The 23,452-nt window shown below is 42.4% G+C and overlaps 5 protein-coding genes across 7 annotated transcripts in view; 3 read left to right on the top strand and 2 right to left on the bottom strand.

Annotated features, from left to right (window-relative positions):
* Positions 1 to 23,452, top strand: part of Sppl (signal peptide peptidase-like protein) — a 327,977-nt gene that overhangs the window by 117,112 nt on the left and 187,413 nt on the right. The window lies entirely within an intron of this gene.
* On the top strand, positions 4,480 to 15,958 carry LOC143375763 (uncharacterized). Of its 2 annotated transcripts, XM_076825193.1 has the most exons (9): positions 4,480 to 4,526; positions 5,355 to 5,917; positions 8,561 to 8,779; positions 8,900 to 9,092; positions 11,781 to 12,097; positions 12,326 to 13,947; positions 14,038 to 14,436; positions 14,493 to 14,878; positions 14,990 to 15,958. In XM_076825193.1, exons 3-9 carry the CDS (start codon positions 8,667 to 8,669, stop codon positions 15,341 to 15,343), a joined length of 3,384 nt encoding a protein of 1,127 aa, XP_076681308.1. In that variant the 5' UTR covers positions 4,480 to 4,526; positions 5,355 to 5,917; positions 8,561 to 8,666; the 3' UTR covers positions 15,344 to 15,958. The 2 variants fall into 2 exon arrangements, with proteins under 2 accessions (XP_076681308.1, XP_076681309.1); XM_076825194.1 differs by lacking the exons at positions 4,480 to 4,526; positions 5,355 to 5,917; positions 8,561 to 8,779; positions 8,900 to 9,092 and adding an exon at positions 11,076 to 11,359.
* Positions 15,940 to 17,728, bottom strand: LOC143375781 (protein HGH1 homolog). The gene is made up of 6 exons (XM_076825248.1): positions 17,510 to 17,728; positions 17,141 to 17,375; positions 16,837 to 17,070; positions 16,474 to 16,758; positions 16,248 to 16,409; positions 15,940 to 16,178 (listed from the first exon to the last, which is right to left on the bottom strand). Exons 1-6 carry the CDS (start codon positions 17,592 to 17,594, stop codon positions 16,070 to 16,072), a joined length of 1,110 nt encoding a protein of 369 aa, XP_076681363.1. The 5' UTR covers positions 17,595 to 17,728; the 3' UTR covers positions 15,940 to 16,069.
* LOC143375795 (coiled-coil domain-containing protein 86) lies at positions 17,822 to 18,661 on the top strand. Its single transcript, XM_076825274.1, has 3 exons — positions 17,822 to 18,121; positions 18,198 to 18,402; positions 18,503 to 18,661. Exons 1-3 carry the CDS (start codon positions 17,937 to 17,939, stop codon positions 18,590 to 18,592), a joined length of 480 nt encoding a protein of 159 aa, XP_076681389.1. The 5' UTR covers positions 17,822 to 17,936; the 3' UTR covers positions 18,593 to 18,661.
* The window catches only part of LOC143375765 (Fanconi anemia group J protein homolog), a 53,594-nt gene continuing 48,558 nt past the window's right edge, over positions 18,417 to 23,452 (bottom strand). Inside the window, exons 5-15 of one of the 2 annotated variants that reach the window (XM_076825197.1) lie at positions 21,694 to 21,850; positions 21,476 to 21,577; positions 21,316 to 21,409; positions 21,016 to 21,240; positions 20,710 to 20,946; positions 20,324 to 20,629; positions 19,794 to 20,105; positions 19,376 to 19,708; positions 19,115 to 19,311; positions 18,994 to 19,045; positions 18,417 to 18,925 (exon numbers count right to left, since the gene is read on the bottom strand). In XM_076825197.1, the coding sequence (XP_076681312.1) occupies positions 18,842 to 18,925; positions 18,994 to 19,045; positions 19,115 to 19,311; positions 19,376 to 19,708; positions 19,794 to 20,105; positions 20,324 to 20,629; positions 20,710 to 20,946; positions 21,016 to 21,240; positions 21,316 to 21,409; positions 21,476 to 21,577; positions 21,694 to 21,850 (2,099 nt within the window). In that variant the 3' untranslated portion in view covers positions 18,417 to 18,841. The remainder of the gene's footprint in view (positions 18,926 to 18,993; positions 19,046 to 19,114; positions 19,312 to 19,375; positions 19,709 to 19,793; positions 20,106 to 20,323; positions 20,630 to 20,709; positions 20,947 to 21,015; positions 21,241 to 21,315; positions 21,410 to 21,475; positions 21,578 to 21,693; positions 21,851 to 23,452) is intronic. The other variant, XM_076825198.1, reaches the window with a different exon arrangement.

Here is a 23,452-nt window from a genome sequence, read left to right as displayed (position 1 = left end):
AGTTTATAAAGAAAGATTTAAATTTGATTTTAGAGCTGCCGTTCTAAAGTTACAGATCTCGCCAGAGACCTATGTTTTTTGTGGGGGGTTTGGAAGAGTAATTAATATATACAAATTTATGCATGTTTTTCTATTCATTTTTTTCGAATCTCTTAAGACATTGTACTAAAATTAGGTAATACAAATTTTATTTGAAAACTCTAAATTATTGCTGAAAAAAATTCTTAAAAAGTGCCATTTTTCTCGCCGTCACAGTGGTATCTTCCCTTAATGTCTTATTAAAAATCAATTTCCCCGTCTTCTATTTAGCAATAAAAATCTTTAGCCTTTATCAATGATGGCAGAATAAAAAGAGGTTAATTTAACGCAAGGTACTGCATAAGAATTTCTTGAACTTACATTCAGGTAGTTAATCTTTATAAAAATGATGCTTAAGCCTCATCGAAGATTGCTCTGTGTAATTTAAGCGATGACACGAAATGGAAAAATGTCTGTTTGCCGTGGACACGTAACCGTCGGCCTTCGAGAAGCATCTGCATCCTGATGGAACGTGAAATTCCCTATCTCATCCTACGGACATCTCTTCGCGAAATATACGTTCACCGTTAAACGTTTTTCCTTCGATTTCTAACAGTTACGTGGCTGCATTATCTGTTGTTCAATAAAACATTCCAATTTTTCGAAACTTGAGTGCAGTAAATAATCTCGGCTTCCACTTTTTGAAAATTTCTTCACGACCAAGAAATTTTAGACTTTCCAAGTTTCGATTTTATGATACTGCGATATTCATTAGGGATGCTGAGAATGGTGCTGTAATTGCGTAAGCCTGCAGGTAACATTTCGCGAATCGCTATCGTCGAATTATAGCATCGTCCATAATTTTACTCGCGCCAACATGAGTACCAGTATTGCGTAATAACTTTTGCGTCACTGTCGTTTTCCTTACATAAATTGATTCCCTAGGAACTTATATTATAGTGCAACGAATGGGACTATTAAACTTTCGCAGCGTTGCTGTTCAATAAATGTATAACTGTCGGCAGAAAATTCCTACCCGCAGTCGCGCGAGCAAAAATCTAATTTCAATTGAGGAAAAAGTGTCCCGATTTTGTTAGCACCTGTTGTGGAGCATTCGACGCGTGGTAGTAGCCAGTATAACAGTACTAAAATGTAGTAGCACGAGCAGTACCGTTACAGATTATAATTTACAAACAAGAGTGGCAAGCCGCCGGGAATAATCCATAAATTATAATCTTGCTCGTCATATCGCTATGCAAATTCCCTGAATATGCGATTCCTACGGCAATCTGCTTCCCATGCGGGGTATTTTCTCGAATTAATTCCAGCACGCTGACATAAAACACGAAGCATGCGTTGAATTATAATAAAACGATTCGCTCTGCCCAATATTTATGACTTAACTTTCCTTGAGTTAATTCGAGTGGCTTGGAGCAACGTACGAAAGTGGAGCAACATGGCGTCGACGCGATAGTTTTAATTTGAATTTCGAAGACATTCACTGTTATGACGCCCGATAATTCTCGTTATTGATACCGACGGAGGGCAATTACGCGTAGCTTTGTAAGACGATAATATAATATGTATTCGTGTGCAATATGAGAGCCAGTGGCGGATTTAACGGGCGGCCGCTGAGTAATTGCCGCCTGGGCCCCATTTTCCCCCAAAAATTATGATTTTATCCAAACTATATTTTTTTCTGTTCCACCCGGACCATCTCCCTTAAATCCGCCACTGATGAGAGTGGATGGTGAGAAGGAATGGGAGAGCGTGCGTGTAATATCTATTCTTATGTCAAAGACGAGCACCGATAGGAATGTGCCATCGAGGATACGAAGAAGAAGACTCATTACGTTGTAGCTGCGTGTACAGCGCGTGTACGATTCGCACGCGCGTGAGACGGGAAAGATGTTTCGGTAGAAATCGCAGGGGAAATTCACTGCATAGAGTTCCGCGAGCCATTCTCAACAAGACTAATTGCATAACTTATAATAATTTGATGAATTCACTTGGGGAAGTCGGCGGAAAAATGTAAGTAAAATTCGTTTCTATGAACACTCATCATACTTCTCTGTCTACAGGCATGCGAACTGTATATCTTTAGGAAGCATAGAGAAATGGCCTGTACACGTTCAACGAATAAATACCTTACCTGTATAAATGATATGTATAAATCAAATGTTTAAGCTCGATCGTTGTTATCTTTATATAAATATATACTAATGAAATGTAATACAGGATAAATTAATGGTGTCGTTGAATTTATGCCTCGACTATTTTCAACCTCCGCGATTTTACATCGCAATTGGAAGAAAACGTTTGAATTCATCGATGCCCGCGTAATTTCACTAACGGGGACACTAAATGTCCGAATTACAGTTAGAATATAACACGACAGTTTACAGTTACACCCAAGTAAGCGTACACATTGGCGTGGAAATTGGGTCGACCACGAAACGACGTGGAAGGATGAATTTCGTTCGTGGAGGTATCGACAAACATCTAATTATTCCCGGCGAAATTAATTTTCTAACGGTACGCGAACAATTAAGGCGATCTGTGGACCGAAGTTCACAGTTACCATATTTAGTAGGAAATGTACGCTAGCGACACCGGCGGCAGGTCCGCGTACTACTAGAGTCCTAGATAGCATCTTGAATTTCACATTCATAAAATTCGAGCTCCGTCGATTCTTTAACAGTGTGGCATTTGAAGATTTAATTAGATTTATGGTGGAACCTGAGTTGAGGTTCGAGGTCACCTTCAATTTCAAATTGTACTCTTACTGATTCGGTTGAAAAGAGACTAGAAATGGAAATTTCAGAAAAACTACCAGATTCCTCTATCGCTTGTGCTTTATTACCCTTAATTAACGCGATTCCATCCACGTTTTTGTGTCTTCGGCGATCAAACGTTCCTTTTCGCACGAAGCAGACTGTGTAACTGCATCGCGCGTCGCTGTAATTGTAGTCTGAATGGAAAGGAACACAGCAAGCAAGGAATCATCGATGAATAAACGAGGAAGAGGGGGTGAAGAATGGAGCTGGGGGTGTGCTGGTTAACGGGTCTTTTTTAATGGGCAATAAGCGAGATGCACTTTTTTTCTTAAAACAGAATAATGGATTCTTTTTGAAAATCAATTTGAATCGGAGTTATTGGATGATATTTGAGAGGGAGGGTGTATTTTGCAACACAATAATCGCGGTCGAATTATAAATTTACCCAATCAATCACCAATGGTTGCAGACAAAATCGATGTCGTAATTCAGCGACACGAGGATCCATTTAAAATTGTCGCTGCAGGATCAAGAAATAATCGCGTTTCATCTTTCAACGCGCGAATCGAAGGCCGCGTTAAAGCCAGACAGCTCCAATTATAGTGCGCTCCACTTTTGCGCGGAGAGAAATAATTGGCGGGCGATTACGTGAAAACGTTATTTAAGCCTCGTGTCCAGCGCCTTTAATGGGAAATGATGAAGCTGGCTGCAGAAACCAGCTTATATCTTGCAAAACCTTCAAGAAGTTACGTCAGACACATTGATTTTGAAAATGGCATACATGTATAGCAAACTCCGAATGAAAAAATTCAGAGTAACGACAGGTGCGAAAGCGACTCAAGGAAGAACTTGCAGTCGTGATAACTTCCGGCTTCGACCGGTCGAAGCGGTACCCACCAGCTGTCGCTGATGCAACGATAGTTAGAAGCCAGAGTGATGGTACAGTGCATAAAATAACTGAACATCGTATTGTAAAACTCGTGACACGTTTTAATGAAAAGAAAGCCGCATACACGAGAAAGGAGGGACGTTTCTGTGAAGTCAGCATATTTTTAGCTTCCCAGGTGTATCTAATCGCGTCACTTCTTTTTATGACCGAGATCCATGTTTTTTTACAACATTCCACAATTTCAGACAGAAGCACACGTCTAACCCTATTTATCTTCCATTCATTTTCAATTAGCTTCAAGTTCCTGGAATTAAATCCGTTCTGCTACCCCTAACTATTTTTTTATTGATAGAAATGTCTACAATCAATTTGCAGTCCGTTTGTTCCGTCGAAAACAACCTCTGTCGAGAGCCCACAGAGTGCATTGATGTCTTCAGCCATAGTTCCGCAGAGCGCCGCCAGATGGCCGCCCGAACGGTGCCGCTTATTGATGCTTACCCGTATACATGAATGAAACTTCTACTGGCCCTAACCTTGCCATAGGCAACTTTTCCGATGGCCAAATCGATTTTCACCGGTCATCCGGTGTCCAAATTGTCGTCATCGCAAAATGCCCACCCGAATCCTGTTTCCCAGTGATCTTTTTATCACTTCTAACCGTATTTCGTGTCCCAAGCACAGTATACGATCCGGGAGAACGTAAGAGTGACCAGGGGCAATCTGCGTCGGCGTAGCTCCTTTCTTGAAGGGGGAAAGCAGAAGAGGGACGGAGAGGAATGGCGGGGAAGGGAGTGGAGCGGAGAGGGCAGCTGCATCGTCGGGATAACAGTACTCTCACATTGGTGAGTGCCGTGGAAGTGTGGTACCGTTATCGGTTACGGCGTTACCACGGCGCGGAGGACCAGGGAATCCAGACGCAGCTTCTCCTCCTTCCTCCTCGTGCTCTCCTTGCCCCTTGCTTCCTTGACCCCAGGCCACCTTTCCCGGTCAGCGTAAAAATGTTGGTCACTGGATGCACCGATAACTGTAACAAAATATTAAGAACGTCAGCTACATGGGAACTTATATCTCCGCATAATCGGGAGGTTCCTCCAGGCTTCTCTTCATGAAATCGTCACCGGGCCAGGAGGAACTATCCGTTTCGCAATGGAAAAATTGCTATTAAATTTCCCCTCGGCGAAAATCATACACTGTCGTAACGCGGAACAATGGGGGCTAGGTTTCTCCCGTAACTCCGTTTCAATGCAAATATCTCGAGCGTATATTATAATGGTGATGAAAGGCACTGGGCTGTCCAACTGCTTGATAATTCCAGTGTTGCTTTCAGACACTGATTACAGACCGAAAGACAGTGTAATTAGCTTAATGTACGTAACTATATAGTTTTCGACCCACTTTCCAGCAGCTGAATTTCTGAGAGTTACTAAACTGCAGAAATTTGATTAAATTATTACCATTGTACCATATCTGCTATTTTCTAAATGTCTACCAAACTAGCTAGACTACGGAGGTCTACTAGCATGCGGGACTTTCAGATTCTTGAGAAATAAATATCTCTGTTACAATGCATGCAAGCAAAGATCACTTCGGCATCGAAAGTCTCAAGAGAGACTCAGAGCCGACGCTGAAGATCAGTGGTAGGATATTCAATTAATCACGATGACAAGTAGGTGTCATCGGCCAGACGCGTCGTGAAGTTTCCGGCTGAAAATCCTGGCAGCCAGACGTTCACCCTTTCCGGGGGCACCCAAGGCGAGGAGAGGCTCTCTCCGTCGATCTTCATCCTCCTCCTCCTCTTCGTTCCACCATGGAGGAGCCGACTCACTGACTAGAGAACTCGGGAGTCTCTCCTGCGGAACATCCCCGGCAGTTTCACGTCGACGGTCATCCGGATCGACTCGAGCGGCCAAGGTCGACCATCAACGGTCCTCTTCGCGTGGCACCCACGGGGCGCCGGCTTAGGATTTAAACGATCGGCGACATCGCCAGCAATTGGACCCAAAATTGAATTCAGTTGGACGGAGGTTCCACGTTAGTGAAATAGTTGGTACCGATCGTTCTGTTTGGATTTCGGGATCTACGAGTCTATGCAGTGCCATTTCTACGATGAGGCTAGCGGTGGTGATGTGCAAGTGCAATTTGGGATTAGCCTGTGGAGGTTTCTGAATGTTCACCAGTGGATATCGAGGTTGGCCTTTTTCGAAGGATACCGCGGAGGAAGCGAGTTGCAGAAGTAAGTGGAACAAAGGAAATTTGTCTGTACTAATTCGTGGTATTAATAAGTAGCACTTGCTAAGTGCCACTATAGTACCGAGGCTGGGCTCTGGGAGTCTTCTAAGGGGTTCCATTTCCTTTAATTACCATTTTGTCAACAGTCGGTTTCAGTCACTGAAGAGTCAGTAATTTTACAGTAGTCGTAAAGTAATTTCTCTCACTTCGTGAAAGGTTTGAAGTGGCTCGACACGATTTTTCCCGGCGGGTAAATACGTGAGGTGTTTCGTGTTGCGCGGCTTCCGTCCGTCTATTCAATTTCCATTAAGCCGAAGACGGACAGCAAACGAGCCGTGAACTTGGTAATTGTAAGTTGAACGATCCACGCTTAAACCCGGGCACAGTATATTGGATAGCCACGCGATCCGCCGACACGTGATGCTGTAATCTGTCTGTCGACCCTAATACCAATCGCCCCCATATGTCAATCGACGCCATGACAGTTACGGTAAGAAGGCTTTCCTAAGAGGAAAAAATTGTGCAACCTTTCTTTAATTATTAATTGGTATCTTCTTCAGTGACGGATTTAAGGAAAATGGCCCGGGTGGCAAAGCTGAGGGGCCCATTTCTTTCGGGAAAATGATGAAGCAGTTGACTAAAAACGAGCTAAGTGTAGTAGTACAGAAAAAGAATGTAGTGTTTGGATAAAATCACAATTTCTTTTTTTTTGAAAATGGGGCAGGAGCCAATAATAAAATGCGTTTTTAAAATTGTAGAGAGGCTTGAGTACACTCCCACTTAGAGTACAATCCCAACCAAACTAATAACAAACATTCATTAGAATTAGGAGAGACTTCAAAATGGTATTTTTAATTTGACTATAGCTACAACTGCGCTTGATTGAATAAAAAGTGCCATGAATGCATTCAGATAGCCCTTGAGATTTTGAGAAGAAAATGAGGCGATCCCAAAGCACGTACATCTTGAGCTTCCACGTATCGATCGGTTCCCGTTGCTGCAATTAGGTGGGCAACGGATCGTAATGACCGGCCACTTTTCGATAATCAGCCTGGTCATGAGTCTGCCCGTGCAACGGAACACGTAAGCAGAGATGAGCTGTGTTTTAGGCGAGAGAGAAGCTTACGAACACTCGGGCGACAGTTATTCCATAATATACGGGGTGAAACTGTTGGGAGCAAGCCGTTCGGTGGCCGAGACACTGACATCTTTGATAAAAGACTCCCCGTTCGATGCGTACGATCCACGTAACTGTAAAAAGCGCCGTATGCTGAGGTGACTCGGTCTTGGGATGGAATTTGAATGAGAATTAGAAATTAAAATCACACGTATATGATTTTATGGAGGCAGACTTTTAAACGGGTTCTATTCGAATCGTTCTGTGGTCGAATGTTTTTAGGAACGAACGCTATTGCAATGAGGGATAGTTGAAAGGGATGTATAATTTAAAAGCCGAGGGATATTAGTTTTTAAGATCAGAATAAATAATTAAAGACACAAAACTACATTTACTTTGTGTTACCTACGAGCCTGAAAACGTCCATAACCTCAAGATGGTCATAGAGTCACGTGACGTTCTATTTTAGTCAATGAAAAAAATTGTTAAACAAATTTTCATAACACTCTGCCTAAGTTTTCCAGTCATTTGTAACCACAACTTCCTAGAATCACCATTTGTTGAAATGCATACGTAAATGGAAACGCTAAGAGTAAAGTAACTGTCTCTTCTGAAAACATTTTTCACCTTAATCGTCCAACAATTCGGTCTTTTCCATTACAGAAACGTGCCGAGTCTCACGCATCGCCGGTGAAAATCGTGCAACAGTCACTTCGATGGCATGCGCGAGATAATTTTACACGAGTGGGTATTAAGTTGCGTGCGTCTACGATTTCTAACCCATAAGATGGTAAACACTGCGGTGAATGACTCTCTGAACCGCCAGGATTAGATAGCTATAGAATTCGCTTCAAAAATTCACTTAAGCATGGTAAATCTCAATTTTAAAAAATTAACCCTTTCGATGAAAATAAATACTTATCAGAGAAATGTATAACACAAAATCAAGACTTTTCGTCAAATGCATTCCTGAGAAATGCGAATTGTGCCCAGAAGGGTAAAATTGCGATACCTTGGTCACTTTTACTCTGTACCGTGCGTTCTAATGGAGCTAGCCCATCAAAAATTCTCTATCCAATCTCGTCTGTAATTACAGTTTTAATTGCCACGTCTGACGTGCTGTGTTCACGCATAAATTTAACGCCCGCCGCTCCGCAGCAGCAAGGGTCCGTGGAAACGAGGTGAGATCCTGGGAGATCCCCCGGATTGGCGCCCCCCGATCCTTGAAAATATTTTCATCGACGCGTATCTTTGTAAAACTTTTTACAGTCCGCTCGCGCGCCCACAACATTTTTTTCTCGCGTTGCAAACACTGGGTAGCGCAGCTAGCCTCCCTAGGTAGATCCCGTGGCGGCAAACGATATCCGCCTACATCGTTACGATCACTGGTCCGATTGTCATAAAAATCGTGCGGAACTGTGGTCCAGGTTCCACTCTTTAATTTCACATCAATATTTTTGGAAACCACATCCAAGATAATCATACTGCACTTGATTTGATTTGAAGAGAACATTGATTTGATTGTTTCAGAACGAATGACGACGTTTAAAGGAAATACGTCTGAGACATCTCTAGGGAGCTTGAAAGGGACTCAGCTGTGCCTGCGGATCGCCTAATTATCCCAGGCCAATTAAAAATGTCCTGTGTAGGCATGCCTCGGTATGAGGATGGCTTTCGATTAGCTGGGCCTGCGTCAGAATGCTCCCTCAGGAGCAAGGCTCGGATCGATGCGCTTTTTGAAGACTCTAGGTATGAGATTCTTTTTCAAACGTTCTGTATTCCATGTTCCCACAAGGGGGGTCTTCGCAAGTGTGTGGTACCTTGTGGTGGACACTCTTCCTTAAAATGAAATCAACTTCGCCACTTTAGGTCCATTTACGGATCCACCATGGGTGGCTGGTACGGGGGTGTCTCGACCATGAATTCGAACCACATCGAGGAGGTCGGAACTGACGAGCAGAAGAGGGTGAACAGCGCCGTCCAGGCGCGAATCGAGGCGATGTTCGCCTCCGTGGAAGCCGAAAGCGGAACACCCGGGGAATGCGCCGCCGCGATATTACCGGTAAATATATATCAATTACTTTCTTCTTTATTTTTTCCTGCTTCACGTGTCACTGAGCACGTCCACCGCTTATCAAGGTAGTGCAGAACTGCGATGAGGTAAGTCTCGGTTAGGTTCAGCTTAGGCCTATGTTAGTGTCAGAGGATACATAAATTTCATTTCTTTTTGTGGACAACTTGGAGGCTGAGGTTTAAAGAAAATGGTTCCTCGTTTTTCCAAGATTCCAAAGAAAATCAATTCGGTAGATCTCGGTATCCCTCCCTATTCTCATCGCACGAGCTAATCTGCACACAAAGATTTCACTGCAATTAGATAAGATCGAAAAAGAAAAAGAGGATTTTCACTTATGTTAATCGAATCTTAAGTCCAAGCCTTCTCTCCCTTCCTCAGAAAATCTCGTGGAACGGCCATTCGTTCCACTCTCGAGACAAGTTTGCGCCTCTTAACGAAGGATTCACCTACTTCGTCGATGAACACTGCCTCCGATCACGCATCAGTCGCATATTTTATCTCCCGGCACGAAAACCTCCGATTTTTACGGCGCCTTCTGCGAAATATCAGACGTGGACAGTCGTTGCAGAGCGTATGTCGTGGAAATGAAATTCTTCTGCACCGTTGAAAGCTTGCAGTGACATCGACTTTGCATGCCTGCGCTGATCGAAACGAGTCGTGAATTGCTATATTTCACGGTGAAAAATATACAAGCTGTTCTATTTATTGCGGTCCCCTACAGTATCATCAAGAAGAATTGAACGGCTTCCAAGATTTATGCTATCCTAATCGCGCTTTTATCGCTCGTTTTGAACAGCAGAAAGAATGAGGAGTTCGAGCAGCACCGGTTTAGACAGAAGTAAAATTTAGATCGACGTATAATTAGTCGTGAACTGATTGCTCCTTCGAAAAAAGGAAGCCGCGCTGGGAGGCTTTCAAAGAGAAACGGTCGATTCGCGAATATCAGACTCCTTAAAAAAAATGACGAGCGAATTATGATTATTGAACTTGGTCGAGTTTTCGAAAAATGAATTTGTCTGGAGTAATTCTTTTGGAACTTCTTTTTGGAATTTTGAGAAGATTGGATATCTGAAGGAGTATTCTTTGAATGAAAATGTTGTGTATTGAATAATGTTTTATAGACTGTAAGTAGAACGAACGTGCCACTACAGATTAAGAACGTTGTAACACTTAATATTACGGGCTACTAATTATGCGACGCGGTTGAGTGCAATTTTCGTCAAGAAAGAGGATGATATTCTCGATGTCTAAGAAGCGATGAAAAATCTTTCTGCCAAATACCGTCGCGTGCGATAATAACCTTGTTTCACTAGTTTTTTTTTTTTAATTTATACCTAAAGCATAAAGTAATTGGAGAAATTATATACATTAAAAATAAAGAAAAACGTAACCACGCCTACTCATTTCTTTCGTTTTCTGCAAAAATTTGAATAAAACCATTAGTGAAAGCTAATATAAACTTTTCTGAATTCTTTAATCGCTATTTTCTCTAAGTTAATTAAGTCACATAAATTTGCTTCGAAAAATTGATTTCCAAGTTACCCACGTGCAAATTAAACATTAAATTAAACATTAAACGTAACTAACTTTCGTCCATTTATTAACAGATATGGTTATCAAGAAGTTGAATTTTAAAAAGAATAAAAAATGGAGGACTTTTACACCTTCCAATTAAAAAAAGAAACTTGTTAAGGAATTATAATTGCAAAATTCAGTCTGAAATCCTTCTTTCGCACACTATTACATAACTACTTTCCTTGAGAAAGGGGTTGATAAGTTTTCTAGCTACCCCAATGCAGAGATAAGAAAGACTTGGACTTTCCTCGAGGCAGGCATCGCCCTGGCATTTTTAATCGTCACTTTCATTCCGTTCGTGATTCGCGGAGCGTGACAGACTAGCGAGCCTATTTGGAGCACTGAAAATTCTCCTTCGTTGTTGCATCGGCATGCGGATTTTTCTTATTGCCCCGATTTTATGGGCTTCTTCTTCCGCAACGTGCCGTTGCACGAAGAGTACTATCTTTAACGTGAGAGATCCTTTGTGGCGTTTCGTGGAAAACGTATCAAAGACGTGGGGTATGTCCAGAGAGTGCTGAAGGAATGTTAAAACGCGTAATAAAGTGTGTCCGATATGTTGTCGCGGATCCTCAGCGTCAAACTGGCATCCGCGAGGAACAGGTTTCTATCCTTCCAAGGCAAAAGCTTTTAACGATCGAGGCTTTGAAATGGTCGTCCATCGTTAGTGCAATAAAAAGGTGTATAAATTTTCTATGCTTCTCGAAAGAGGGTGCCACTTCTTTATCGCTCCGTGACATTTTCGCAGTTACTTGTTACGAGTTTGTCTGATGTAATGTGCAGACTTGGTATGCATACCAAGATGTCTGGTAACTGTATACGTGGAGCGAGTATGTTAATTTTATGTCGCACAAATTTATATTGAAAGAGACAGATACATTAGAACCTAAAAATAAACGCTCCAGACAAATGTATCTCTCGAATTGCCGCCTAGCAAAATTGAAAATGTAGGCAAAGAGTTCATGCAAATTGGCTGTCTGTGCGTTCTCAATTTTGAATCTAACATCTGCCGCATTACGAATAAAGCTTCAGAAAAAAATAATAATAATGAAATTTCCATCCTTAAACACAGAAATTTTTTAAATTGTTAATTGTCTTTAGGTTAAGTACATGGGCGCAGCCCCAGTTGGTGGCCGCGTGGCCAGCGTCCGCGGCCTTCAAGAGCCTCTTCGTCAGCTTCTGGAGCGCATGGAGTGCTCGGTGAGAGCGGAACTCGAAGTCTCGAGACGCGGATTGGCATTCCGAACTACGGACGTACCCGAGAGAAACAACCCTTTTCGCAGAATCGCCGTGTGGAGTGCACTCAGGCTTCGTAGCAAGAGAATGCCGTCCGGCGATTTGCATCACGCTTTCTTGCCGCTAGTTGGCGATCACGATCAGAGCCCAGGTAGCGAAGATAAGCACGCGGATCTCTACAGGTGAATATAGTTGAACGAAAGCCACGGAGAGATTAATCTCGTTCAATTAGGTTACGGAGAATATATGGGACAATAGTTCCCGCACTTACCGCCAGGGGTACTAACAGTAACCCGCGGAATGTCCCGCCAAGATTTAAACGGTCCTTCCCTGTCCCTTCCACTCTAACGCGTTCACCCACGCACTTGTGTTAACGGAAGAATGCTGTCAACGAAAACTCTCATTTACAGAACAATGCGAGGTTTGAAAACCACGGCAGAAAACTACCCACCCATATTTGCAGTAGTAATGCGGCGATCCGGAGCGACCAGGCTGTTAGAGTGCCACGCGTTCGCCTGCGAAACAGAGGAGGATGCAGTGGCGGCAGCAGCGACCCTCTACAGAGCCCTGCTCGCGGATTTGGATGGCAATCGGCGTCGTCCGAGGCACACGAACGGCGTTGGTTGCGTGAGTTTGGCCTCTATCGCGTCCAGCGTTCGAGAACTTAGTCCAAACAGTAGGATCAGCAGCAGGATGAATGTTCTGCAGCCGGAACAGGCTCTGCTGACAGCCTCGCACCCGGTGAGACCACCCAGAACGAAGAAGACTTCAGTTTCCAGCTTTGCCACGGAAGACGAGGCTGGGAAATCAGTGGAGGTACAGCAAATACCCAGAAGAAAGAAGAAGAACTCTGATATCAAGGCGGAGGACATCTTGGAGGCGCGGGGGAGGAGGCGAGAGCCAACCCCGATAGGGAAAGCGAGTCCCATCGTTCAGAGCCTCGGCTCCAATCAAAAGAGCTTCGACTTGCGGGTGTCCAAGGAGGAGGAGCGGCAGAACTCCAAGAACAAGTTGTACGGGATGAAAATAGAGCCAAGTACACCGGAGAAGATACAGGTGGATCAACATTCTGTTGATCCAATGGAGAAAGTCTACGACACTGGATCTATCGGGCTCTATGACAGGGTGTCCAATAGGTACGAGAAGCTTCCTGTGAAACCAAGAACTGAAAAGGAGAATAGCCCAGGAAAGAGCTCCTCAAAAGATGTGATGGATTCGAAAAAGGATTACGACAAAAGGTACAGCTCATGTGACTTGAATCCCACGGAAGACGCTATGGGAAGACAAGGAGCGTACTCTCCTAGGCAAGAAACTCTGATCTACGACAGGATTGAAAAGTCCAGTTACAAGAGCGAGGAAAACTCGGTGTATGAGCATAGTAGCAAACGAGGCAGCAAGGAGAGGCTCTACGAGGACCACTTCAAAGACGCGGAGAAGATCTACACCCTTGCTCAGGATGACGCTTACAGTGGCAGAAGCAGCAAGCTTGATAGAGGCAAGATAAGAAGTTCCCAGGAAGACATTTTCTTCAGCAAGTCTGCGAAAAGTGATACTTACCAAATCATCAATGAGAGCTTCGGAGAATCTCTGTACCTGGAACACAGACGTTCGAGGGACCACGAGAAGGTTTCCTCTGGAAGAAAAGTCAGCAGGGTAGTCACTATGGACAAACCGTTGAAAAAGCACTTGAGTGATTCTTCGTCGAACTTGAACATGCCGGAATACAGTGAGCCGAGAGTTAGAAAGCGGAGCAGGGCTGGAAGCGAGCCTCCCCTTAGTCGATCCGACGATGCCATGAAGATTATGCAGGAGAGCAAATTGAAGAGGTCCCAAAGCGACGTGGACATGGATAGGGGGGATCTGATGACTAGGGTAGAACTACCTCGAAGGGGGAGCTTTCTGAAGCCTGGAAGTGCCAGAAGGCCCAATAGCATCAAGGGTGGAACTCCTTTGGGATTCACAGAGCTGTTTGATGAGTTTAGGAATCAAGAGGGTCTCACTAGCGTTGACGACATCTTGGCGGCCATTATTGGTAATAATTTTGCTTCTTCTTTCACTTTCGCACTTCGAAATATCAAATTCCAGTTGAGCACGGGCAATCTTCCACTCTCTAAATTCACAGATCCCGAGGGGATGTCCTTCAACGATTTGAAGCCTCTGTATAAAGAATTCCTATTGAAGCTGGCAGCAACGTTAACCCAGGACGAACTCTACCAGAGATCCGCCAGTATTATGAGGAGGCGTCGAAGACCACAGCGAAGGCGATCTAGTCGCCGATCTTGTCTCCTAGGCAGGGCCATCAAGAGATCAGTATCGAGACTGAAGTGTGGGCCAACGGAGTTCACCTCTGTGATTTTTCCAGCCAGGAGGCTGAACGATAGCTTTGGCAGTAGCTCTTCTTGCGATGCTAGGAATAATCACAGGAATCGTGTCTTGGCTAGCAGGACAGGAAAGAGGAGGTCATCCTGGCGGATGAGTAAGAGTGGAGGTTGTCACACCACCTCGGAGGACAGTGACACATGTAAGTTCACCCTTGGTTATTATTTGGCATTAAGAATGATGGACCATCTTCTTTAGGTAGACGACTAAATCGCAATGCAGGCGCAACCGCGAACAGGAGCAGCAGCGGCTACGTGAGCTGTAGCGAGTGCAGCTACGATTCCGAATCTTGCACGTGCATCTCAGCAGACAAATGCTATTGCTCGCTATCCAGGAGGATCCCAGCCCAACCGCAAGTGGCGGCCAATACAGTGGTGTGCGCTTGTGACACAGACAGCTGTTCTGAGAGTAACAAGTGCTACTGTGCGCGCCAATCTATTCATCCAACGATACTCGAGCAACTGAGGCAGAGGGGCATAGTACCGTCCGAGAGCACTTTGAGCAGAGGTGGGAGCCCCGAGGGAACCCAAGCGGCGAAAACGAACAGGAGTCGAACGCCATCCCAAGGTTTGGATGTACTCAAGGTAATAGGGGCCGTATCTTGTGGCTTGAATAAACATCAAACGCTGGTGCCAGTGTATAAAAGGGTTCTCTCTATCCAGGATAGCATTAACATCGTTTCTCTTATCTTTTAGAAGCAGTCGTCGTCAAGCTGCAGCAGTTCGAACAACCTCGCCCTGGATTACGATCTTTTTAATCCAGGACGGAAGTCTCAGCAGTCCTCTGACAGCGAGAAGGTGTTAGTCGTCAGTGCCAGAGACACTCAGGGTCGATTGGTGTACGTTGGTGGCGCGGACAGAGACAAGAAGTGTCTCTCCCACTGTTCTACTAGATCCGGCGCGCATCATGAGGCCCTCTCCATTAAGAAGAGTGCAGAGATAGCCGCTATCTTCGGGGCTGATGCGAACAGGATCAGCAGACGAGCCAGCAACGCTTCTAGCATCAGGAGTTCCATTAGCTTGGAAGCTGGACTAGGGTATTTACCGTGAACATTTTATCCCGACATGAAAATCCAATGTCTACCAAAACTCTGCGCTAAAAATATACAGTGATATAGAAAACAATGACGTAAATAATTTTCCTTCTATCAACGATTTCTCGCAGCAGACTGACTACGCTCAAGTCTTCCATAATATACAAAGTTTACAGCACTTCTGAAAACATTTTCAAAATATCGAAATATTGTGATCGATCTTTAGACGTTTTTAAGGGACGCCAAGGCGATTATCTTTTCATAATATCATTGTGTTGTATGACATCCTAGAACAAAGTTATAGGCCTTTGAAATTTGGTATCCCAGGGTAACCTGACTCTCGGGATGCCAATATTGTGGAACCTGTAGATTTATTATGTGATATCATATGGGGAATTAATCTATTTCGTTAGGCGAGAGTTATATTGAAAATAGAAATGGAATTGTAATTTTATAATTATAATATTATTGGATATGTAATCTACAAAAAGATTAATTTTTTATGCATACGTGTATTAATTTTTTCGTTGCTACGTTGGACCTGATACTATAACTGAAATTAGTTTAATAAATTAGAGAAGGGAACAGTGCAATTTTGTGTATCACGCAACCTTGTTTGTTACGACGAGGTATATGATTGTTTTATTATAATCCGCCAACACATAAATGATTGTTACGAGTATTACGTGCAATGTTAATAAAATAATGAGACATCTTTTATAAAGTTTATTATATCAACGTTTTATAATGTACTATTAATAAAGTCTTGATCCATCTTATAGAAGTTTTCCGTATATTCCGAGGGAACCTCTACGTCCTTTAAATTATCCATACCTATTTCTTCTTCGGTTCTAAAATTTATGTAATTTGTAAAATTAGACTGCAAAGTGTGGAAGATCAGAAGGGATATCTTACTGTACCTAATTAAAATGTCCACGACATTTTCGCAAGCTAACAACGCGTTTTTATTCTTTTCCCACTTGTGATATTCTCTAAGTATTACATAGGTGTTCTGCCCCCTGAGTATTTCTCGTCCTTTCTTGGTTGCACAAAGTTGAGCTAATGCCTCTAACAATATGATCCTAAAATACTTAAAAGGTAAGTTCTGCTCGAGAGCAATATCAGCTATACATTATGTTTCTTCACCTAATATCTACGTCTGGCTCTCGTTCCTTTGTTTCCGGTAAATATTGTAAACTGATTGGTAATTTATCATTCTCTTCGTCGTCAAGTTCTTCAGGTCCAGCTAATGGTAACAAAAGATACGACAAAATATCTACTTCGGGGTTCAACAACCATTCATGATTCTCCACATCAAAACAGCAATTTTTCAAAGTGCCGACTATACCGCCCCGTCTTATTATGCTGTCCGCGTATTCCGTGAACGGAAGTAATCGTTGGATAACACTACGACCTCTGTCCATTAAGTACCTATGCCCGATTGTAGAAGAAAAATTACTACGAGTTATATATCATATGCCTGAGCATATTATATATCTTGTAATTTACCCTCGGACTTGCGGAGACTGACTGAGATTACTAAAAACGGGACCTAAATAGTGCAGTTTCGCCCCAGTGTTATTATACTGCTTCGTAGTAAATGCATTTACGATACTGTCCCACGCGTGCCCGCTTCCTTCAATTAGGGTTGTGATCCTGTCTACTAAATGCAAAGGTCTAGTTACATTGGAAAGTATCATGCAGCATGGGTCTGCAAGTGTGCTTTCTTTGTCCATTATGAATCTACGATCGATAATTTGTTAACTTAAAACGGAACAAGCACGCCATCTTGGTTGTAGAACATCATATGTACCTAATGCAAACATGTATCAAATTGTAGTTGTACTTTGTATCATCGCTCTTCTTCGAGGTTTCTGAAATCAGCACGAATGCATTCGCTCCTGACTCATCCGCAGTTATGTTTATCAAAGCTAGAGCTGCGTCTTTGGAGATTGCTGCGGCGGAGTCCTGCATCAGTGCTATTAACTGTGTTAATAAATTTGGAAGCTTTAGCAGCAATTCTCGCCCCTCAGTAGTTCCCGTGATACCTATTTATCGATATTAGATCTTGTCGTGTGAATTGTCGCATACAATTAGCATTTAAGTTACGATAATAGTTCGTTGCAAATAAAAAGGGACAAAAAGTAAGGTTAGGAAACATTTTTGCTGTATAATTACTTACTAAGTACGTGTTCCAAGGTGATTGCTTTTAAATCCAATCTCGTGTCTGGGTTTAAGAACTGGCACATTTCCTCAAGCGATTCCATTGTACGGAAACAATTGTTTAAAAGAAAATGTGGGAGACAAGTAAACACGTGTAAGAAGTGCCTACTAGTGACATCTATGAGAGAAAATTCTAACTAAAATGATTTCACGAACGCTTATAGCACAGATGCTGCGATTTAATGTAGTCTCAGAGTATCCATTTTTAAATGTAGAGTGCGCAACAAGACAACTGACATCGCTAGATGTCTCTGGGATTCGCCAGATTCATTTTTGGCCTTGAAATTATGTCTACCTGAACCCTTAACCTATTTCATTTGTGTATACACTAAAAAGCGCTGATTCTTTCGTGTAGTAAGTATTACTGAGAAACTGCTAGTGAAGAAATGGAAACTGCGGAGACAGTGACGAGGGTAGAAGATATTCTAGATGCGAAGTCTACTGACACTGTCGCAACTGCACCAAATAAGGAGCCAAAAAAGAACAGAATTAAGGGGACAACGTCTCTAGAACAACAAATACCAAAGGGCAAACCAAAATCCGGCAAAATATGGAAGCAGGAGAGAAAACGGTAATTGAATCTGGGAGAAATGTGTTACCAATCACAGGAGATTCTTACTAATGATAAACTTCTTTCCTGTAAACAGATTTTCATCTATCGTTAAAACACGTGGTATACATTTGTCGCTTGATAAAAAACAGCAGCTAAGGGAAGGCTTGAAACGCATTAAAGAAATGTCACAGGCCATCAAGGCACAGAGAGCTGCAGACAAGGAAGCCAAGAAGCAGAGGAGGATTTTAAATTTGAAACGTGCTGAAGAGAACCGCAAGAAAAGTGAAGTTGTGCAAGTCGTAAGTAGCATTCATTGACATTCAGTTAATCTTTAATATATATATATATAGGCATCAAGATTGTAACAAAGTAGAAATACATACAGATAATTATTTTCAGATCACAAATACTGCAAAGTTGAAAAAGATCAAGAAGAAACAGCTGAGAATGATAGAAAAGAGGGATACAGTCAATCTACAAACGAACTAAATATCTTCTGTAGGCTTATGTTAATTTGTATGACTAATTCCAGATATAAAATAAAAAATAAGACGATAATTTTTGTTATGTTTTTGCCATGCCCTTTGAAATCCCTGGAAATACGAAAATCAAGGTTAATTTGTAACAGAAGCCTAAAAAACTACCACATGCTTAAAAAATGAGAAGCAACAATTTTTTTCTCAAGGATTATTACTATTCTTTTAAAAAAATCAACATTTCGATGCTTGTTAGAATAAATTAGTTCTTCGTTTCCCGTGCTTTCTGTCTCATTATAAAATTCGGAAGATCTTCTTTTAGCTTGTATTCACTTTGATTGATCCACTATAAAAAAATTATATTGTAAAAAATATCGATCGAAAGTAAGTGGGTATCATACGAATCGAATTTACCATTGTTTTAACCCACTTTGGAAGGTACTCTTTATTCGCTTGCTGTAGAAATCTAAAATCCGTGTAAGTAATTGGTATAAAGCGAAAAGTTTCTGAATATGGTTCACTAAATTTTACAAACCTTTCATCTACTAATAATACTGCTCCCCAATCATTGATATGTCTCAAGCAACGACCCAGCGCTTGATTCAAAGCTCTAAATGCTTGGATGACGTACCAATCTGAGCCTTTTAATAAACCTCTTGTTGTATTTAAGTCGTTATACTCCCGTTTCATTTGAATTTCAGGGTTCTTCAATACTGTAAACGGTATACCAACCTATAAAAGGGTATTCGAATTTCTTAATCTCTTCGAAACAGGAAGATAAGTATAATATGCTTACAGTCACCACACATCGAGCTTCATTATCCTTAAAATCTATCCCTTCAGCGACCTTCCCCCTAAAAACTGCTAGAAACAAGGCACCGTTGATTCCTCCCTTTGGCCCATCGGCGGTGTCCCGGATAACTTCGCGATAATAATTCATAATTGCAGTAAGATCAGTCCTCTTACGTGGCTCTATGAACACCTGCTTTGTGGCGACGATCTTACTCCAAGTGGAGTTCTGTTTCCACCTATCCATTTGTGTGTTCATCACATTGTAAGAGGAAAAGAAACAGAGAACTCCATGCGGCACTGTCTCACAAATATCAAGCAAGACGTGTCCGAGTTCATCCTGCGAATAGGATAGAATTTTTTGTGGAGTGTGTTGCTCAAATTATAGGAGGAATCAAATGTTGAACTGATGTTAATAGTTATACCTGAAAACTCCAGCTATTCACGTTCTGATAGGTGGCTCTCAAAGTGGTTCCATTTGGTCCCCTCGGCACACAGGTCGCGTAAACTTGATCCTTCGGTATCACATGAGCAGTGTTGAGTATGTGCGGGAATTTTGTGTTCAGCTCACTTTGGAAGGAAGCAGTTGGTGTCAAAGTACCAGAGGCGAGGATTATAGAGCGAGCGGATTCAGCAAGTGGCGAGAATGTTACTCCAGGATTCATGCACAATAATTTCAGGGTCCGTACGCGCTGCGACGTCCCGTTTTTCAAATCAATCCAAGAGTCCTCTGTTACCTGAAATTTTGTCATGAGCCATGAATTGTTCGAGAATGTGTAATTCGTTTAGATATTTTAAATATATGCAAACCACGTATATTGTTTACCCTTACGGGATTCCCCAGATCAGATCAGTGATACCAACATGATAGGTAAAGCCTATTTCGAGATTATTCGGGAGTTAACACGCAGAAAGATACTCCGAATACTTGCTGAAACTTTTAACTTATACTCACTGATTTAACATCCTTCTCAGTGGTCTCAGTTACACAGGCCCTGTAGTCATTCGTGAATTCTTTAGAGGTTATCATTCGCATTGCAAACACCAACTTCTCCATTATTCTTTTAGCGGCGTCAGAGATGACCGGCTTCACTGACATCTGTCGGTTCTCCTCCTTCACCTCCTGCAAATTTGCCATTGCTGCAATGTAGGCTGCATGGAAAGAATTGTATGCCGAGTCTCCAAGCTTATGCATGTTAAAAAGTTCGAACAACTCTGCCCCGGTCCAGTATCGGCTTGACCGATTGTCGCTGTTGTAATCCTGCTTGCAAAGCATACTAAACTGATTAGAATAAATGTCAATATGATTGCAATCTATTTTCAATGTCTACGTATACTTACAACTTTATCAAGCGTAATAGTTTTGAGGAAGTCCGCTAGCTGGAGGAGGTACAGATTAAGATTGTTGTAAGTTGTGAAGTCATGTTTTTGTCTCTGCTTTGCGAGACTTTTACACTCCACTGCAACAGCTCTAAGGTCATCTTCACGGAAATCTTTACTGGCCTCATTTCTACAAATATCTTCTATGTTGTGCGCCTCATCAAGGATGATCACTTGGTTTTGCAGATCTAGTTGCATCTGTGGAAATCATAGGAGAACTCATAGAAATATAGAATTCGATATTTGTAGGAATATTTTAGAACTTACGCTTTCGCGGATGTCAGGATTAATAATGTAATTGTAAGGGCAGAAAATAATGTCTGCGTACTCCATCAAGCTTCTGGCAGCAAAGTATGGACACGCGCTTTCATCTTTTCCTATGGCAACCAAATCTTCAATGTCCCACACTGGACCCAATCCATACCTTTCAGCCGCAGGAAATGTTGCAAGGGTCTTTTTGTTGCGCTCGTTGTAATATGGACACCCAATGTGCTGTATAACAATCATTCTGTCAGTACATGTACATCGATATAATCGTAAAACATAATTTAAGGGCATGTAATACACCTTTACAGGATCTAGGAGGTCATTGCAAAGCTCTGTCTTATTCCTGGTGCTCTCCTGAAGACAGGTTTGATTTCGACTGCTCAAAATGGTCATTCTGTAAAGCCATCGAGTAATAAGGCACAGCATGAAAAATCCACTTTGCAATTCAAAAACTACTTACTTCTTATGCCTATAGCAAGTCTTCTTCAGCTCCCTGACGACCTGCTCGATCTGCTTGTGCGTTCGAGTACCGTAATATATTTTTGGAATTTTTGACGGTTTCCTAAAATTTTAATAATTTCCTCCGTTATGCGTAGCGTCTATATAAAATTGTCTTTCTCTGTTACGAAAAAGGTTCAAAAGAAGTGTATCGAGCATATGTATTAAAGTTATTCTTACAATTCTGCACCCTGGTTGGCACTGGCAATGTCATTTAAGACAGCATGGCAATCTCCAGCCTCTGCGCAACAATTGGATTCAGCCGTAGATCCTTCACCAAACTCGTTTGGGAAATTTTTGCCCAGCTTTTCTCGAAAATTCGATGCTTCGTGGTCCCCTGAAAGCAAATCTTTCTGAACAAGAAGCCTTCGATCTTCTGTAGTAACATTTTCAAAATAAATTGAAAACTTCTGCTCTCATTATCTATCTTTCAAAACTTCTCTATTACAAGTTTCTCAACAATCAACTGCCTCCCTCATTTCCTCCCCTTCTACCGACAAAAAATCTTTTAACAGACGTCTCTCAGCCAATGGCCCATCCCCAAAAGCCCCCCTAAGTAACTTTCCAGCAATCCGCTCAAAAAGTCACACGTCAATCTCCTCCATTTTACATCACTTCAGGAGTAGCATCGTCAACCCATTTTCGCCTCGCTCCTTCAACGAAGAAGCCTCCTCAAGAACCGTTCTTCGGCCAGACTCGTCCCCTAAAACCACCCTCCGCCCCAAATACCTCGTACTTCGAAGCTTTATGCGCCAAACAAAAAGTGAAGGAAGAAACAAGCAAAAACTCTGTGATCCGCCGTCGAATCGGGCCAAACAAAAAATGGAGGAAGAAAATAAAAGGGTGAAAAACGGCGGAATAGGGACAGGAGTCTTTCTCCGGTTCGCATCAAGGGTGCATCGTCGCGATTCGTGAGGGTGGGTGGGGGCCTCGACTAACTGAAAAGGATTACGCTTATTTAGGAAGAACTTCGCCGTTGAAAGGATCCACGGAGATGGAGCGAGAGAGCGGTTCCCTCGGTTAATGCCGTGAAATGAGCGAGGACGAGCGAGAGGAATGTCAAAACACCGTGGATCGGTGGCAGGTGAAAGAGCAGGGAGTCCATTGAGCGGGATCAATAGGGGTGGCTTTATCCACCCTCTCCACGGCGATCGACAAAAGAGGCCCAGCTTACTCGAAGGAGAAAGGGGGACAGAAGGAAGGCAACGCGAAGGAGTCATAGAAGAAGCCACCCCCTCCCCTCGGGTTTAATCCTTTCGTGCGATTTACCGAGTCAGAAAAATAGAAATGATCGTAAATGACGATGAAAGGCATGAAATGGATGTTTATTCGTAAGCGGATTTCGACGATCGAGCCGAACCCAGGTGGGGCAACCCCTCGAGAGGGGTCGAAGAGGAAGAATTCGAAGGAGACGTTGGAATATATCCGTTCGCTCACGAACGAGACGATTCGATGGCAGAGACTTCTCAAAAAATTTTAAACGAAATAGGGTAAACTGTATTAATACTGGCACTGCGCTAAAAATTGGCACTCCTGATTAAAAAGCCAAATATTAAGGAGTATGAGCTTAGAATGTACTTTTTTTTTACAGTTTTTTCATTTTTCTTTCATTACAACACTTCGGAAGTTTAACTGCATTATTTACATCTGGCAACGCCGCAAAAATATCTTGGTAGCGGTGGGACAAAGGTGTTTTAAGCGTTTTTTTTTTCAATTTTGATAGGGAGTAAGTATATTTTGTCGCTTTGAAAGTAGGTGATGGATTGAAATACAGATTTGCTAAGTGTTGTATATATTTAATAGTGAATGAAATAGTCTGTTTAAACTTCGCTTTTAACTATTTTTTCCATATAACCTCAAATTTTGGTGCCAATGATTGCACTTTAATACCCATTTTTGTTTTTCATTGAATATGTTTAAAATAAAAGACTTAATAGGT

Source organism: Andrena cerasifolii, chromosome 13 (genome assembly GCF_050908995.1).
Source record: "Andrena cerasifolii isolate SP2316 chromosome 13, iyAndCera1_principal, whole genome shotgun sequence".
Classification (NCBI taxonomy): Eukaryota; Metazoa; Arthropoda; class Insecta; order Hymenoptera; family Andrenidae; genus Andrena; species Andrena cerasifolii.
This window is presented reverse-complemented; position numbering and strand designations above follow the sequence as displayed.

Coding starts and splice junctions, on each gene's coding strand:
- LOC143375763 (XM_076825193.1), top strand. CDS start 8,667: ATGTCCTGTGTAGGCATGCCTCGGTATGAGGATGGCTTTCGATTAGCT. Junction 12,098..12,325: donor AAGCACGCGGATCTCTACAG/GTGAATATAGTT, acceptor TCTCATTTACAG/AACAATGCGAGGTTTGAAAA. Junction 13,948..14,037: donor CATCTTGGCGGCCATTATTG/GTAATAATTTTG, acceptor CTAAATTCACAG/ATCCCGAGGGGATGTCCTTC.
- LOC143375781 (XM_076825248.1), bottom strand. CDS start 17,594: ATGGAATCGCTTGAGGAAATGTGCCAGTTCTTAAACCCAGACACGAGA. Junction 16,759..16,836: donor CAGTCTCCGCAAGTCCGAGG/GTAAATTACAAG, acceptor AATCGGGCATAG/GTACTTAATGGACAGAGGTC. Junction 16,410..16,473: donor GAGCCAGACGTAGATATTAG/GTGAAGAAACAT, acceptor TAAGTATTTTAG/GATCATATTGTTAGAGGCAT.
- LOC143375795 (XM_076825274.1), top strand. CDS start 17,937: ATGGAAACTGCGGAGACAGTGACGAGGGTAGAAGATATTCTAGATGCG. Junction 18,122..18,197: donor TGGAAGCAGGAGAGAAAACG/GTAATTGAATCT, acceptor TCCTGTAAACAG/ATTTTCATCTATCGTTAAAA. Junction 18,403..18,502: donor AAAGTGAAGTTGTGCAAGTC/GTAAGTAGCATT, acceptor AATTATTTTCAG/ATCACAAATACTGCAAAGTT.